The 18839-nt window shown below is 41.3% G+C and overlaps 1 protein-coding gene across 8 annotated transcripts in view; it reads right to left on the bottom strand.

The window, feature by feature from the left end:
• Positions 1-2402: 2402 nt before the first annotated feature.
• The window catches only part of bicd1a (bicaudal D homolog 1a), a 36544-nt gene continuing 20107 nt past the window's right edge, over positions 2403-18839 (bottom strand). For 2 of the 8 annotated variants that reach the window (XM_055009305.1, XM_035947623.2), the window contains 7 exons: positions 16389-16601; positions 12674-12826; positions 11556-12053; positions 9814-10206; positions 8950-9711; positions 8695-8846; positions 6661-8550 (listed from right to left, as the gene is read on the bottom strand). In XM_055009305.1, coding sequence (XP_054865280.1) covers positions 8004-8550; positions 8695-8846; positions 8950-9711; positions 9814-10206; positions 11556-12053; positions 12674-12826; positions 16389-16601 — 2718 coding nt within the window. In that variant the 3' untranslated portion in view covers positions 6661-8003. The other 6 variants (XM_023269118.3, XM_023269117.3, XM_023269120.3 and 3 more) reach the window with 6 other exon arrangements.

The following is an 18839-nucleotide window of genomic DNA, read 5'->3' on the forward strand; positions in this document are numbered from 1 at the left end:
CGCAGCAAACTGTACACAGGAGACACGGATCTCCATCCAATGTCACCTTGCTGGTGGTGTTTCTCCTCCTGGAGCCCCGCCCGCCTCCCAAACCTCCTTATTACCATACCCAGACAATGTTCACTCTGTGGCACGGACGCATACTTGACACACACACACACACACACACACACACACACACACACACACACACACACACACAGGAAAAACACGTGACAAACTACAAGAAAAATTCTTGTGTCAATATTTTTCCAATAATAACTTTATTAAATTGGATAATGCTCATCCCAAGCATGCTTAAATAGTCATTTGATTGATAGCTGAGTCTAAAATAAACGTAATAGGACCAAATATTGTCACTGATCAACTATGAATTTCATTTCTGCTCTTATCTTTATGTGAGAGGGGAATAGAAAACTTCCCGTGTCCAGTGTTAATACACTCAGGAAAAGAACATATTTTCTGTCAGATGCTGCTGATGTCTCTCCTGTGGTCTAGAAATCACTACTTAAGAGGCTACAATATTGTTTGTAATAAAAATATTCAGGTTAAAGCCATACAGTGTTATACACTACTGTTCAAAAGTTTGAGGTCACTTAGAAATGTCCTTATTGTTGAAAGAAAAGCATTTTTTTTTCGATGAAGATACCATTAAATGAATGATAAATCCAGTGTAGACATTGTTAATGTGGTAAATGACTATTCTAGCTGGAAACAGCTGATTTTTAATGGAATATCTCCATAGGGGTACAGAGGAACATTTCCAGCAACCATCACTCCTGTGTTCTAATGCTACATTGTGTTAGCTGATGGTGTTGAAAGGCTAATTGATGATTAGAAAACCTTTGTGCAGTTATGTTAGAACATGAATAAAAGTTGGAGTTTTTATGGAAAATAGGAAATGGTCTGGGTAACCCCACATTTTTGACAGTGTAGATATAATAGACGCTTACCTGACAAGTTTAAATATTAATTCTGAGTCCCGCCAGTATTTAAGTGCTGCACCAAATTTCCTGACGAATTTAAAAACCTTGGATGATATCCTAATAAATTAGGCAATTGAGGATTCCTGACAAGCGAGCCTATTGGTGACAGCAGAGATATAACCAGAAGACAGCTTCTGCAGAACCAGGCTCAGGGAGAGCAGCAGTCTGCCTCGACTGGTTAGGGTGAGGGTAAAGAGGAGAGAGGAAGTGATAGCAGAGGCACAAAGAGACAAACAGCAAATAAGAGAATGCTAGAGTCAAACACTTCATCACCTGTTAGCACTGTAGAAAAAAATCCTGTGAAAAAACTGTGAAAATCTGGCAGCAAGGTTGCCCGAGAAAATATATCAGACACCAGACATCTCAAAGTAAAATGACTGTGTAATTTTACAGCCACACATGATAAAAGAGTAATTTAACATTTGTTGGAATAAAGGATTTAGAGTTTTGTTCACAATTTGGGCCTTTTGCCCCGAATTGCTTTGTTAATACCTTTAGTGTATGATTTTACCAAACATTCTCTGTAATTTATCAAAAATGGACAACCTCAGGGTTAACAGTTAAAAAATGATTTACCATTTTTCAATCCTTCAATATACATAATTTTTCTTTCAAATAATAGCAGATACCTGTAAAATCTTTTTTGTTTTTTATGGTTTAAACAGTAAAAAAAAAAAAAGAAATCGAGTAAATTTACAATAAAACATTGTAAAAGAATGAATTACTATTTATAAAAATACAAGTTTTTGATGTGGAAGTTGTTTACAGTTGTGACTTATTTTTTTAAAGTCAGCACATAAATTACTACTTTTTTCTGTGATTTTACTTAATGTTTCAATCTATCAAAATGAGTAAAATCTATAAAATAATTGCTAAAAAAAGATTATTTTTCAGTCCTTTATAGACTTTTTGAGCATTGACAAATACCCACAAAATAATATTTATTTATTAAAAAGTTTTTAAAAATGTGTAATTTTATGGTCAAATGTAGTAAAAGATCAAATTACTATTTGTGAAAATACAGATTTTTGATGTGGACATTATTTACAGTTTTGGCCTGTTTTTGTTCTATTTTCTGTGACTTTATCTGATATTATCTGCAGTTTAACACAAGAGAAAATCTGTAAAATAACAGTGACCTTATCAAAAAATCTGTTAAAAGCTGCAGTTTTTTTAGTGTGCAACTTACTGGTAGATGATCTTCTGTCCTGGTTGAAGCCACCATCTGTGTGTTGTGCTCTGAGTGTTATGCTTTAAATCCAAGGAGTACCGTCTTCAAGTACTTCTACTTATTTTCTGCCGTCTGCATGGACATACAGAGCCTTACAGGTACCAGTTTCAGTAAAAGAGCGCTATTTTTTGCTCTCTAGTTCATTCAATACAAAAGACAGAAAAAGACACAAGCACAAAGTCACATAGAAATCCAAGGACAAGTTGTTTATTTACTTGTGAAACCAGTTAAACACTGTTTAGAATGGCAGAGAAACTGTAAAACCCACTGTAGTACAGCATACAGCTAGCCTTCTGTGTTTTTTTTCTCTCTATCTTTGCAGTCAGCAGATTAGTCTCTCCATCCACAGCTAAATTGTGCAAACAAACCATGAGAGTTAGATCAGCGATGATCCTGCACGGGTTCAGAAGATACTTTTGGACCACAAATGTTTTCATCACTTTGCAGTTGCAAAAGCGACCATTTACAGCGGAAACACAGACAAATCCAACAAAATGTACACGAACAGAGAACAGGAAGAGTCCACTCATTCATCGCTGTCATCACAACACTAACACTGGCTATGTAGTTTGAAGCTCTCCGTTTCATATCCATGTGGCAGAAGTATTTAGTGCAGCGAGGAAGACTTTAACATTATGAGGGAATAAGAAAAATTATTCAACGAACGTCACAAGTTACATCCATCTCAGTGTTTCGAAAAGAAACAATATCTTGGTTTTGTCAAAGGAAAGTGCTCTGACTGTGCCCTGTTTTGTTTTTTCTCAAGAAAGTTGGCGACACTCCAACTGTTTTATCTTTCTTGCTGGTTAGTTCATGACAACAGAAACGGTTGAAAGAACAAGTGAATCTCAACCAGATCAGTCTACAACCAGTGCTACTGTATTGCTCCAATGCATAGTGCATAATTGTGCTTGTACAGAACTGCATGTGGGGACAGCTGAACAAGGAGGTGTAGTGACAACAGGTATGTGTAGCTGGAGATGCTGAAAATGACATGGTGGTAATGACAGTTTTCTGGGTTTCTGACCAATACAGTGAGACAAAGAATACTTTATGGTGTCAATACAACATTGACATGAGGGTGACAGTAACTCAGGAAGACCTTTGGGGAATCCTCTGGTCTTTAATGTTAAAAAGAAGGAGGTCAGTTCACTCTATGGTCATTTAAACCTGTGCAATTCAAAAAGGCAAAAACCCCAGGCCAACAGCCCTAGTCCTGATCTCTCATCTATCCCAGTCTCTGAAGAGATCTGAGCTATAACAGACACAAACGCATCACCAGAGTCTGCTGTAAAAATAAATATAATAAATAAAACCAGAAGGAGGTATAAAATAGTCTTTATGCTTTTGATTTGCAAAAAAAATCTGTGTAAAAAAAAAAAAACAAAAAACACAAGCATCCCAAGAAGGACTATTGACGTTAGAAAAGTAGTTGAAATCCACCCACCATCACCACAAAAAACAATTTCCTTGTACTAAAATGGTTCATTAGTGTCTGCAATGCCAAACTCAATGTACTCTAACACTTCTATGTAAAAATGGCATATATGGTTTATGTTTCGATTGTTATACTGACAAAATCTAATATTTTAAATGCTGTATAGTATGGTTAGGCAAGTTTCAAAAAGAATGTTGTTGATAAAGAAGTTCTGTTTTTGTTTGTATTGTTTTTTTTACGTGTGGAAGAGAAACTAAACTGGCCGTGTACAGCAGTCAATGTGCTAATCTGCCTCTGATCACTTCGTCTTCATCACAGCAGGAAAACATGTCATGATTTCCATCTCGCAGGATGACACAAAAAAAACCCCACAAAAAACATACAAGTAATAAATATCCCAGAAATAAATAATCAACAGAGTAAATAAATTATAAATAAATACTAGTAGGAATAAAGGGGGGAGGTTCCAGTGCATTGTCACTGGCATTTCTGCCTCAGTTCAGTCATTTTTTTGTTTTGTTTTTTTTTACTTCCAGGACCAGAAGCCACATCCAGAGACGAGGAGGAGCTCGTCCCGCTCGTCTTCTGCGACCCAGGTAACCAGGAGGCCTGCCAGAGCCGGGCCACGTTGCGCTTTGGGGAGGTTCACAGAGTCCAGGAAGCACCAGGGTGGACTGCTGGGTTGAGGGGAATTAAACCGAGATAACTCCCCATCCAGAGTGTCTCTGTCTCTGCAGGACTCCTACCAGACCGAGGCTCGGGGCCTGAGGGCTGGGGCGGCGTGGTTAGGTGCCGGGAGGGTGGGGTTGCTGGGCCAGGCAGTTACGGGGGTCGCAAGGGGAGAGAAGGCTCCTGCTGCTGGACAGGACTACTCGCTGTTCCTGGAGGTCTGCCGCAAATTTAGGACTGGAGGGAGGCAGAGACACAAGAGAAGAGAATAAATACAAGCGTGTGAAAAAATAGACGATTTATGGACTAGAAAAGAGAAGAAAACTATCGTTGGAAGGATAAGATTATGCAGATATACAACAACAAAAAAAACAGCGCCAAGTCTAATGTGGTTTCCTTGAAGAAAAGTTGGACATTTTTTGGGAAAACACTTCAATGCCAAGAGTTGGATGAAGATCGATATCACTTCTCTTCATACAGCAAATCTGATGCCATCAGTAGCCAGTTAGCTTAGCTGAGCACAAAGACTGGAAGTAGTCAGAAAACTGGTAGAGAATGTTGAAAGTTAAAGTGTCAGGCCTAGAAAATGCCTTTTTCATGCAGCATTTTTTGTGTAGTTGACACAAACTAGACCTAATATGATAACTAGTGCTGTGAAACAATTATTTATATATATATATATATATATATATATATATATATATATATATATATATATATATATATATATATATATATATATATATATATATATATATATATATATATGTATATATATATGTATATATATATATGTATATATATATATATATATATATATGTATGTATATATATATATATATACATATATATATATATATATATATATATATATATATATATATATATATATATGTATATATACACACACATATATATATATATATATGTGTGTATACACACACACATCTGACTAAATTCAACAATGAGAATAACACCCTACAAACTATATCATATAAATTTATGTGACTGACGTAAAATATTATTTGGAATAAAGATTTACCAGACCAATTGAAATACTAAGGTTACAACCCTAAAATGTTTTATAAAATACAAATTTAATATCAAGACACCACAAAATTATTAATTAGAGAAATTTAGCTTCAGGGATGTTGAGTCAATCTGCGCTGCAGATGGGTTAATTGCGTTAAAATTTTAATCTGATTAATCATGATGATGGATTAATCAGCATTAACGCATTAATTTTGACAGCCTTAACGATAACCAATGAATTTTTGAGGTGTTGATTGTGTTACATTTAAGTCTTAAGGTAAGTTGTAAGTCAGTCTTGAGGCTCAACAAAGACAACTGACTGTTACTGGCAGCTTCTAAATGAGTGTACAGATGTTAGACTGGTGTCCTCTTCTCATCTCATTTTAGGTGACAAAGCCAATACATATATTTTTCCAAAAAGTCCAACATTTCTTTTAAACCACCGCAGAGACAAAGGAAAAGGCTTCTCATACATCAGGACAAAGGATCTGGTGATAACATCACAAATAAAAACAGGGTTGTGAAGGCAGATAACCAGCACAATAACAGAGTCAAACACAGCATCAGATATATCAGCAGCTGCTTTGTGTAAGTATTCCAGTCTCGAAGGCCATCAGCTCCCTGTTGGCCTGCTACCCACGTTATTTACTCAACGCAGGGCTCAAACCACAGACTGTAAGTCCATGGCTTAAGCTAATAGACCTTCCTTCAAGTGGACCTCTTGACTTGTCAAACACAAGTTTAATTAATGATGCTAATTATAGATAGCGGCTATCTGACAAGGCTTAATGGGACTCATTTCTATTATAACTGGAGCTACACCTGCACTTTCTGAAGTCAGAATGTCTGCCTTGAGAGAAGCCAGAGAAAGAGAAAATGAAAGTCCTCATCCAAAGTTATAATTATTACAACATAAATGCCAAGCATAAAAGTGAAAATAACTCTAGAAGCTTGTCTACAACACTGCCATGCAAAACTACACATGCAAAGTGAAAAAGTTTCTTCACTCCCTGGCTCAGTCAGAAGTGTTAATCATTCCTGCAGTACAAGTGTTTTAGTGACAAGATCACTGCTCAGTGTGAGACATGCAGGATGAGTTCTAGTGATGCAGATGCTGCTCTAAAAAATGTGAAAATATGACAAGCTACAAGATAGATAGATAGATGTTAGTGAGCCTACTTTACTTCTAGCAGCTTCTACAGCTTGTTACCTGTGGACTAGGGAGCCTCTCCCTCGCCTTAGTTGTGGGGAGAGTGGCGGTACTGAGGCAGCAGGCTGCTGACAATCTACAAGAAACTGATAAATTAGACAGATATACAGTGGTGACACTCGGAATTAGACAACAAGACAGAGAGAAACAGGGTGGACAAGACAGGGGAAGGCCTTGTCAGAGACACAGAGACTGAACACTGCGGTAACTGTGACTGATCCTGGTCTATATACAGTTAATCTAATGGCACTACTGCAGCAGAATAACACACTTGAAGCCAGAATGAGTTTAATCTAAGTGGCTGCTGCTACTGTATGTCAATCATGTGCTTCCACTTGGTGAAAATAAAGTAAGCCAGTCTCATCTGGCCACACTGACAGGACCGCTCTCTGCACTGCTAGACAATCAGGTGGAAAACACAAAACCCCCACAGAGACAGAGACACGGACAGATTTACACACAAACACACATTATTGCCAATTCAATATTGTATTGATTTGCAAAAGCACAGAAAGAGAAGGACAGATACAGTGGGACAAATGACGAACAATCCTGCTCAACTTCAGAACATCTGCTCCTCCGGTTCCACTGGGAAAGTTGGTTAACACTGAGATGATGTCTTGATTTCTTAACATTTGAAGGGTTTTGCTTCTGATATACATAATTAGGACCAGGAAATGGGAACGAGGGAGAAGGTCAAACAGCATTTGACAGGAAAGTCGCTAACGGGGAGCAGAAATATGTGATCTAACACTGCCATCTAGTGGGAAAAACTAGCCATGCTGCAAAAGTGGTTTCTACTGGAGTTAAGTTCATTAGTGTGGGAGTGCATTGGTTGATTTTTAAGTGGTTTACTTCTTCTTTGCCTCCACAGAGGATTGAGATGCACCCTGAGCAGGGTGAGGCACAGAGAGGAGGTCTCACTGGTTTCCATAATACTCATAAAAAACAGAAGAAAACTACAAATTAATACACTTTAAACCTGTCAAATGCTTTATAACAGAATGCTAGATGTGACAAAATAAGGCATGCACTTACACTTTAAGATGCAGTTCACTAAATCTACCACAGAGAGGCGCTCTGAGTCACTGAAATAGGAGCAGATGCTGCAGCCATTTTTGCTTTGTTGCCAGTTTAAAACACTTCCTAGAACTGTTGGAGAATAAAACATGATGTCACATTTTAAAGCAGCAGCTATTCTAATGCGGAGGAAGATGCCTGATATTAAATGTGTAGCCGTATATTAAAAACTCTCAACCTTAACGATAGCAAAAAGGCCGTTGGGTGCTGTTGTGAGGATGGAGCTCAGTGTCAGAGGCTCCTTCCTCCTCAGTGTTCAAACCAAAGACACACGAAACCAGTTTTCCTTCTCTCTGCATCCCACCTAATCCAGAGGCTTCAGTTAATATTCCTGCTGGGTGTGACCATGACGATCAATCATCGCCTTCTCCGGAGGAAAGAAGACAGCGAGGTGCTGGGTCTGTGAGATGGCTGCTGTTGACCTACGTCTTGTCTTGAATAAATGAGTCGTCGGAACTCTAAGGTTAGCCACTCAGGGTCTACCACGACGGGCCGAGACAGATCGACATTATGCAGAGCTGAAGCTGAGTTCTGGATTGTTTCAGAAACGGAGTCTGATGTCCACACAGACATGGACGGACAGGCAGTTAGCTCTACAGAGGGAGGACTACTGAGGGTCAGGGTGGAGATGATGGAGTGGCTGTGGAGCCTGGTGGGACTGGAGGGAGCTGTGAAGGCACCTCTGTGACTTACTTTAGGCGGGCTGCTTTTTATCTTGGGCACTTTGGCGCCACGGCCGCGGTGTGTCTGCTCATGGTCAAACTCCAGATCCTCCAGGCGTTGGGTCAAGGCCAGTTTCTGCTGGATGGCCATACGGAGGAGGGAGTTCAGAGTCTTCTTCTCATCCTCGGCTGCTGCTAGCTGCCTCTGCATCTCATCCAGCTGGGTGACGTACTCATCACACCTACACAGAGACAAAGATTCAGCACAATATTTCATTAGCTACAACTCAATACTGACATTACCACATCCAAATTGTCTACAGTTTCATTAAACAAAACCTTTGAGTAATTATATTTGCATCTTGGCAGGTTCCTATCTTTCTCACCTGGTGGCGAACATGGCCCTGAGGGAGGAGAAGGTGGCAGCGTCTTCTTTCAGAGCCTTCAGCTCATTCCTCAGCTTCATCATCGTCTCCGTCACCATCGCCTTTTCATTCTCATACTTGCTCTTCAAGTTAGCCAGCGCAACTTCTGCTGTCTGCAAAGGTGAAAATTTCAGATTTAATCATTCAGTTTCCATGGAGATTACACTTCATGTCTTTTTAATACTGTATTAACTTCAAAGACAAATCCCTTTTCACCTGCTTATTGGCCTTGAGCACCAGCCTGAGCGTGGCTATCTGCTCTCTCTTGGTGCTGAGCAGAGACTTGAGCTTCAGTATCTCCTCCATGCAGGACTCTTTGTCCTTGTCCAGCATCGGTGCCAGCTCCCGGGCTGCAGCCCTCTGCCTGGACAGCTGCAGCGAACGGTCGACGGCCCTCTGGAGGTGTTTGATCTGGTCTCTGATGATGGCGTTCAGGTTGTAGATATTCATTGGCTCCTTCCGCAGGTCTCCTCCTGCATCCGAGGGCACCGGGGACGGGCAGGGAGAGATGCTGATGACCGGGGAGCCGGTGTGGTTGCGCGTGGGGCTGTTGTGGCAGGATGGAGAGTCTGCAGAGGTGGTTGTTGCCTCACTGTGGTGGGCGTCTTTGGATGGGGAGTCCATGGGGCTGCGTGGAGACTCGGAGGAACAAGCTGCAGCTGCTGCAGCGAGGCGGCGTGCCAGGCGAGGAGAGAGCAAAGCCCGGGGGTCGTCGGAGCCTTTGAGGCTGCCGCTGCGTGTGATGCGACTCTGCCGATAGTAGTCCAGCATGACGCGGTTCGGCGTCTCGTTGTTGCACAGACAGACGTGGTGGTAGAGCTGTGCCAGCTCCTCGCTGAAGGTCACCAGCTCATCCTGCGCTGCGTTCAGCATGCCTTGGCTCTCTGTGGCAGTGCTCGTCGCAGCTCGGAGCTCTGCCTCCAGGCTCGCCACCCTCTCCCGGCCCTCACGACAGCTCCGCTCCAAATGTGTTACCTGCTTCGAAAAGAATGATAGCACAATGGAAATGGAGGAATGTCAGGATTGTCCAATAAAGTAGAAATTCTGTCCAACATAAACAAACATATGACATTGACAAACCTGTTCACTCAGTGCTTGGACCCGGTCGTCATTGTGGCCGTCTCCCTGCCCCTCCACCGCCTGGTTGTACTTCTCCTTCAGGGCCTTGAGCTCTGCTTTGAGGTCGATCACCTCCGTTACTGCCACCTTGTACTTACACTCCAGAATCTCAAACCCATGGATGTCTGGATCATGGTGGCTGTTGACCGGTGGTGACAGAGAACCGCCATCAGGTTTCTCACTCTCTTGCGGGTCGTCGAGCTCTTTGTCTCCGTTGAGATGCTTCATGGCGTTGACGTGCTCGGTGAGGCGGTGGACTCGTTCGTTCTGCTCGGTCAGGGCGCCCTGTGTGTGCAGCAGCTGGGTCTGAGACTCCTGCAGGTTCATGAGCAGCGCTGCCTTCTCACGCTCCACCTGGAGGAAGGAAATACACAAGTGGTGTTTCATTTTGTGTGTGTGTGTGTGTGCAGCTTTCAGATAGTAAGAGATCAAAATATCTTACTTTGAAGTTTGGAGGACAAGCACTAGACTCATGATAGACAAACGCATAACAAACTTTCAGAAGCTAGTAAGGATAATTTACAAAGTAACACGGACTAATAGTGCACTGTTCTGAAATATGTATTGTCATGTGGTTCCGCTTGTTTTTCCTAAAACCTGTGGGTGTGTTGTTCAGCTGCTTCACAATCAGTCTTGCCCACTCTGTGCTAATATAATAAAACTTTCTCACAAGAAAGCCTCTGAATAAATTAAGAATCAAACATTGGAATGTTAATTTGTGCCTAAAGTAATGCCTGAGATGAAACCGTGAATGTTTCTTAACAGTGTCTATATTGAGAAATTCTAAACTGATTTTTGCAAAGTTCAACCAGTGTTTCTAAGCCTGATGCTGCAGGCGTTCACGTCCTTCCCAGACTAATCAACTCCAGAGAGAAAATTGATTAGCCAGTAATTGTGTTTACAGAGAAGGGGACTCCGCTAATATAGCAGCCACTAATTTAATTTTCTGTTTCCCTCTGGAGCTCAGCTAGGGGGAAAATGTACAGTAATGACTTCATTTGATTTGAGCTTGAATTTGATCTATCTTTGAGTTCCATGTCATTTAGCATAAATAATTCCCCAGAATGGCCTGTTAATGAGTGTGTGCTGCTCTCAGGTGACTCAGTGTGTAAGTTCCTGTGCTGTATTATATAACCTCTATTTATACTGTTTATTTTGACACAGGTTATTGCACTGCAGGGCTGGAACTACTTGTCCAAAACTAACATAAATGTGCAGTGCCTGTTTAGATCTATACGTCTGTCACCATGCATTTAAAATAAAAGCAGAACACAAGTCATTTATGGACCACAGCATGTGCTACAACTATACTGTTTGGAAATCCAGTATCCATTAAAGCCTGTGGGGTCACATGGCATTTTGCTGTTTTTCTTCTGTTTCCAAAATGTCATTACTTTACTTGCTGTGAGCAGGTCCGCTCTCAAACTCCATCAATCTTCACACAAAAAACTGAAATATGCTGTGGAAAAGTGGATCAATCGAACCATCTTCTAATCTGCTGTCTGCTGCTGGTTTCAACCCAGAAACACTCTGTGACGTCAGTCATCCTCGAAAGTGAAAATTCATTGAGACAAAGAGTCTAAACAGAGAAGCAGCTAGTGGCTGAATGTCAATATTGGGAGTGTAACTGAACTTATTATTTGCTCATTAGATTTATTCTGGGATGTATTGTTGCTATAATAAGTCATTTTCTTCTGACCCACCTGCAGCAGCTGCTGTTTGAGCTTCTGCATCTCTGACAGGTTCAGCTCACTGAACAGGTCCGGTACAGGGTGGAGGCCATCTCCCTTTCGGCCCGGTCGGTATTCCCCGTTCATCTTGGCCAACCCCGTGCCCGTGTGGAGGTGACCGTTGCACCGGTTGATGTCTTCATTGTTGCCGTTAGCAGCAGGGATGGAGCTGCCGTTGGAGCCGTTTGTTCCGTTGGTCTCCTCGGGGAACTTGAGGCCCTCGACGCCAGTCACGGTGAGCGCCAGATGGGCCCCTGCTCCGTAGACGCTGTCGCTCAGGCTGATGTGGTGGGCCAGTTCCTTCCTCAGATTGTTCTTCTGCTCACGCTCACTCTTCAGGGCATCCAGGGCTTCTTCTAACTGGCCCTCAGAGATTTCCTTCAGGCGCAGTGCGTCTTCCAGCTGGCTGTTGAGAAGGACAGTCTCCTCCTCCAGCACTTTGATTTCATGTTTTAGTCCTTCGTACTCCACCTGGGGGAGAAGCAGAAAGGACACATGGGAACAGGAAAAAAAGGGACTAGAAAATATTTAATTTAACTACTTGATTAACTACATAATTAAATTGCCTATTTGTTCAAAAAAGGTCAGTCAAAAATGAAAAGCCCCTTTAAATCTTTGTTTTTAATATAAAGGATGGTTATGAATAATAAAATAGAGCTGCATCATGTGCTCAAAAGAATTGATTTGTTGGCCACTCAGGTAAAGGCTCCTTTAATATAACCTTTGGGATCAGTAAAACACATTATTCCAAACACAACATCTAAGTCTTAGATCATAACAATAACTTAGATATATGACCTTGATCTACTTCATTACTGTCAAGGTAAAAAAAAGTGGGTCTGCAACCACAGAAACTATTTCAGACACTGTCCGGCTGTGTGTTACTGGAAAGGGTGATGAGTAACTTGATGAGAGCATGTTTGGTTCACCGCAGCCTGGAGTTAATACTGAGGATGAGTAAGTGATGACAAATCTTCAGGGCACTAAATCTGCCTGTGTGTTGGTATAAATACAAATACACACAATGAGTGACACAACGACATGTAAAATCCAAAGCTATCAGAATGCAACCCGCTGTCTGTCCCACTAACCTGGCTTTGCTTGAGTGTAGACACCAGTTTCTGCAGCGTGATGTTCTCCTCCTCCAGCTCTGTGTAGTCCTGAAGCAGCCTGGTCTCTCGAAACTTGTACTCCTTGATCTCCTCCCTCATCCGGCTCCGCTGCAGCTCCAACATTTCGTTACTCTGGGGTAAAAAGAAGGTGGAAACATACCAGCAGGGGGTGAGAATTCACAAGAAGAAGAGAGGAAGGAGAGGAAAAACGTGGAGATACAGGTCCACAATTGGAGAGCATGCATCGCCTCAACACGATTTTGCACACTGAAAAAGACATTTCTATACAGTACATACTTCTCCCCTCTGATTGCATGCAGATTAAGTTTATGTAACTGTTTCATTATCTTATATACGGTGAGTCAGCACCCGCAGACTCCCAGAAAGCTCATTAGTTCAGGCTACCTGCCGTGCACAGACAGAAACCTGAGCATATGTGTGACCAGATAACTGTTGGTGGGAGAAATGCACCGAGCACAAAAGTCATAAATCTATGTACAGTAGGAGTTATTTGGTAGCTTTGGGAGCATACTGAGACCTCAGCAACATCGTCTGCACTCACACAGCTAGGATAAACAGAGAAAGGCTAGAAAACAGCCTCTATAAACTCAAAAGAATCCTAATCTTCCTTTTAAAAAAGCGTACCTGTTGATAGTGGTGATTAGGGTAATTTAAACAGTTATTTCTTTATTTTTCAATCCTTTAGAATGCATTAGCTTCTTATTACACTAGCAGAGATTCCTAAAGATTAACTACGGAGTCTTTTTTCTGTCAAGTCAGAAAAGAAGAGCAGGAAGTATGCTGGTATTTTTACATGCAAACATGACTAAATGTGTACAGAACAATGCAGCTACTGGGCAGAGTAAAAAAAATAATGAAACCTTTACAGTATTTGTGCGTATGTGTGCACTTCTCTTGCTGCAGAGCTGCCTGCAGCCCCCTGCAGCTCTCGGTACATATGGCAGAAGTGCTGACCCAGAGACAGCATCAGGAGTGGGACGATGCACACACAGGAGGGGGAATGGATGGACCTGAGACTCATATTAAACCTCCACAGTGTGTGAGTCTGTGTGTGTCTCTGTGTGTGTGTGTGTTGGCAGCGGCAACAATGCTGCTTTTGGAAGTGGCAACTGGACTGAAACTAAAGGCCATTATGAGACACTGAATCTTCTGATTTGCACAGTGGCTGACAGCAGCTCCCATAATCTTGAGGCTAATGGAGTAAACTGTAAAGTCCACAGAGGCCCAGTAGAGCCGCTTCTGCAACAACACTGGAAATACTTTTATACTAATCCGAGTACGACTTCCTGGAACTGGACATCTCACTAAAAACACATTATTGGATGATGTATTACTAATTACAATGACCTTCCTGTGCCACATGTTGTTGTGTTAGATTTTCATGACAGCGTGGGGAATTAAACTGAGCAGGGTGTGAAGTATTCAGGATTAGAGACCAATTATGAGTCAGGAGGAGAAGGGCAGAATATCAGGGGCTGCAGAGGTCAGGGACAGCGGCACAACAACACTGGCACTGAGCCTGATGCAGGGCAGAGCCGGTCAGCCAAACCCCTGACCTGGAGTTCACATCACTGTGTGGCCAGGAAAGCTTTGACAAATGATGAAAAGCACAACAGAACCTCAGGCATTCTGCAGTCATTCATTATCACCATCGCTGTTGCTCTGCTAATAAGGGAATGAATATAAAATGCTAGCACAGCCTGAAGACGTAATATGTATGAAGTTGGTTGCACAAGGACATATTTAACCCTGTAAAACTCACTGTTGCAAAAATATAACATCAGTTTTTTCTTTTTTAATAATATTTTCTATTATATATATCATTTTTACTCATTTGTTGCTCATTATTTTCTATATTTGGGTTTATAAACACACACACATACATACATACATACATAAATACATACATACATACATATATACACACATACACACACACGTGTGTGTATGTATATATATATATATATATATATATATATATATATATATATATATATATATATATATATATATATATATATATATATATATATATATATATATATATATATGTTTATTTTAGTTATTTATTGTTTGCTCTTTTTTTCTATATTTGGGTCTTACAGGAATTAAGTGTAAACTGACTGTTGTTTTAAAAATGTTTTGTTTTCCCCCAGGTTAGGGCCCATATTTCTTTCTTGGATCATATTAAGAATGATAGAGCTGCTTGTTTTTCTTCATATTATCCTCACTGTATGTAAAACGGTTGCAATAAACCCGACAAAGAGTTACATGGAAGGAGTTGGGGTTCATTTAAACATATCACTTATAATATTTACAACTATCAGAAAGAGTTTAACGTCATATCAAGTCATTTTATTTCTCTTATCTTCTGACTACAGACTACAAACACCAGATGCACACTTTTTCTACGTAATGTCAATTTCTTGAAATCCATGTTAATCATGTTTCTGAAATTCTTCTTCAAACCCTTTGATTCGTCGTGACCCGAGCCAAATGAAGCCCCCGGTGATGATGCAACACCTGCTGCTCCACGATGAAAGGGCTGCTCCACCTCATTAATGGCATCACATGCGCAAATGAGGATTTCAAAGAGAGGCAGAAGGCAGCTCATAAACATGTAATCAAAGAGATATGATCCTGATTAATGCAGGTGACATTTGGAGCGACTCATCCTGAATATAAATCCAGCTTCTAAATCAACATATTGATTTTGTTTTTTATCTTACTAATGTTGTGATCTCTGCTGACATTCGCCACGACATTTGACACATTTTGAGAGTAACGGTTCAACACTGCTGCTCGATTTAGTGAATGAGGATGTGTGTCCCGTGGGTGTAGTGAAGCCAACCTGACTCGCTGTGTCCCTACACATGTGCCGAGCTCAGGGCATTTCACTTATTCCCCAGCTTAGCATCGGATTTGCCCCCCACAATGGGGTCGTGGCCGCAGTGTCTGACCCCAGCTCGAACTCCCACGTTTCCTGACACAGCGGCTGCAGACGTATATGCTCGCATAAATGTGCACTTTGCATGTACGAGGGAGGGAGGTTTGACCCCATTCTGTCAGTCACAGTGACCTCTTGGCCTTCAAAAACACAGATCTCATGTAAGTTAATGCACTATAAATAATTCTGAGCACATGGTGGAACAATATTCTGTACTTATAGTTTGTCTATACAGTTTTTGCTATACTTTTCACTATCCTGAGTTACCTTTTTCAAAACTACTATCATTATTTCAACCAGGGACTAAGGAGAATATATTTTTTTAAATTTGTAGGATGCAAAATCTACTCAGGTTTCAAAATAAAAGACATTTTTACGAAGTACCTGCATCAACAGGTTAATTTGCACAGATTAAATTTACAATAAACTTAGACACTGCTGCTTTTCTACAATACACTTCTGAAGTACACATCCAGGGAAAAAATTGCAGTCATAAAAACAAAAAAAACTTTTAAGAACTAAAATAGTATGGCAAAAACAGCAATTTCCAATTTAACCTTTTACCATGTGTATAAATCAATCAATGCATGTCCAGATGCATGACTCCTGCAGCCAGATACTGCACTGCTGTTTTCACACATATTCAGCAAGCCTGATTGCTTGTATTTTCCTGGTCCAGGAAGCAATAAATCATGTGCCTACTGTCTGGTATGTTGACAGACTCACCTCTCGCAGCTCCTGCACCAATGCGTTGAGCCTCTCGTTCTCTGCCTGGGCATTGGATGCCACAGATCGGCTCAGCGTCACCTCCGTCTGCAGCTCCAGCAGCCGGCCCACGTAGTAGGCCTCCTTAGAGGCCGACTCCTGCAGCAGCGTCTCCTCATTGGTCTCCCCGTCCTCTGCCACCTTCCGCTGGTTGGTGTAGGCTTGGCCGAACGCCTGCAGAGGTTTGAAGAGGGAGGGAGGGACAGTCAGAGGAAGAGGGAGGACTGTTGTAAAGTCAAAATTAAAATGACACTGATCCAAATCCTGTCATATTGCATCGACTTCCTAATCCATGTGAGGGGATTTGCACCCACTGCCACCAAAATCTATTGCATCTTTCATAGTTTTGGCCGCTGGGCATACTCCTGCTGTACTTTTGCCCACTGGCAGCACTAACAGCACGGTTTCAGGGACTGTCCCAGCAAGGATACCTGCTGTCTGTCTGTATGGCTGATGTTTCACTGTGATCAATAGACACAGTGTTCCCATTTTCCTGACACAGGTTTTCACAGCACCGAGAGCTGACTTGTCATGATAAAGGAGCTGAGGCTTGATTGAGAAAATCAAAGCAGGCATCAACAGGAACAGCAGGCCAGCTATAGCAGACCTACTGTGTTAAATTAATGCAGTAACAAATGCACAAAAGCTCAGTAGTCTGCATGGAGCAAAAACATGCAACATAACGGGAATAACTTAGTGCCTACACTGCATGAAGCTGCAGTCCGGCACTATATTGCTGAAGAGGTTTCTGGTGCATTTCATGACTGGTAACTGCAAACTACATGACATCCATGCAGCAGCTGCTTTAGTGGTTCAATAACTACTATGAACCATCCTTCACTTTATACACATATCAGCAGGAAAAAAAAATGCGTATGGTGTCCGCAGTGGCCTCTGAGAGAGACAATGGATCAATATGGCACCATCTGAGAGGTATTTTATGGTCTACAATTACTAAAAGAAACTGTAAACAATACAGCATGCATAGTTATTTCAGTTTTCAGGATGAATTTCCTGGAGAGAGTTACTCGACTAAATCGACCATGCACCCGGAATGATAAGGGAGTCGTATATTTTGGACTAGATGTATTAATAATTCACTAACAGGCTTTCCGATCCCACCTCACTATAATAACAACCCTTTCTCTGCTGCAATGAATCATTTATAAGGTACAAGTATCTATTATTTGGAAAAGACGGAAGCCCATTCCATCTTTTCTTGCCACTACACAAGTTGTTTATCTGCTTACTTGCAAACAAACAGGTCAGAAATATAACTGAGAGCTTCCTCCACTGCTGCTATGAGGCTGAAAACTATTTGTGAGTGAATGAGGGGATGTGATTTATCACTGGGGAGATCTGAGTGCCATCCAATTAACTTTATTGACCACTTCCCTCAGTCACATTTAACCTGCTGTTTGTCATCATCAGGAACCAGTGGGGCAACAGTAAAGGCCGGTCAAACAATAGATCCAGTCTTTGTCGTCGCTGTATCGACAAAATCATTGCAGCTACGGTCAAAGAGCTCAAATAAATTAAAATAATAGACACACTATTCCATTTTATTTACATACTGTACATGCAGTAAGCAGAGCAGTGTTCATTAAAGGGCATGTTTATTTAAAATTAATAGACTCTTATTATTCCTTTGAAATACAAATGTGTCTGTTAGCATATGAATAAGAGCGTGTAATAATCTAAAAACATCTATAAATGCAAAAAGCATTTAGCTAATCAATGGCAACTGTCCTCAAGGACTGTCTTTGTGATGACTAGAAGCACTCGTGCAGTAAATACTGTATTATAATTCATCTCCATTTTCCCTCTCAGAGTCCCTCTCTGCGCCTTTCTTTTATTTTTTGCTTTCTTTGCCCCTCTGTTGTTCGTTCGCCCCAGTGCCCCTCTCCAGGGAGGCACGGTGTGATTCTAGTGACTGATTAAGAGGAACGGCCTCTGGAACAAAACAGCTGATTAATTCAAGGCACAGTGTGACTGAAAGAACTCATTCTGGCCTCACACGAGAGGCCGTCGATGTCCGAGCAGCTGAGACCTACAGGAGGGGTTTTAAACAAAACCCTTTACAACATTTAGCACAATATGCAAGACTTTCAAAGTTGCATTTGTTTTTATTTCGAAAGAAAATTGCTCTGCGACAGACCAGTGACCTGTCTAGGGTGTCCCCTGCCTTCACCTGAGTCAGCTGGGATAGACTCCAGCCCCCCCCATGACTCTAGTGAGGATTAAGCGGTGTATAGATAATGGATGGATGGAAGAAAATTGCTGATTTTTTATTCTATTTTCAAATTTTGATTTTTCTGTAAGTTGAGTGTACAGCAATAGCAGCTAGCAGCTGCCAGTTAGCATAGCTTAGCACAAACACTGGAATTTGATGGAAACAGCTACAATGAAATT

Source organism: Amphiprion ocellaris, chromosome 3 (genome assembly GCF_022539595.1).
Source record: "Amphiprion ocellaris isolate individual 3 ecotype Okinawa chromosome 3, ASM2253959v1, whole genome shotgun sequence".
NCBI lineage: Eukaryota > Metazoa > Chordata > Actinopteri > Pomacentridae > Amphiprion > Amphiprion ocellaris.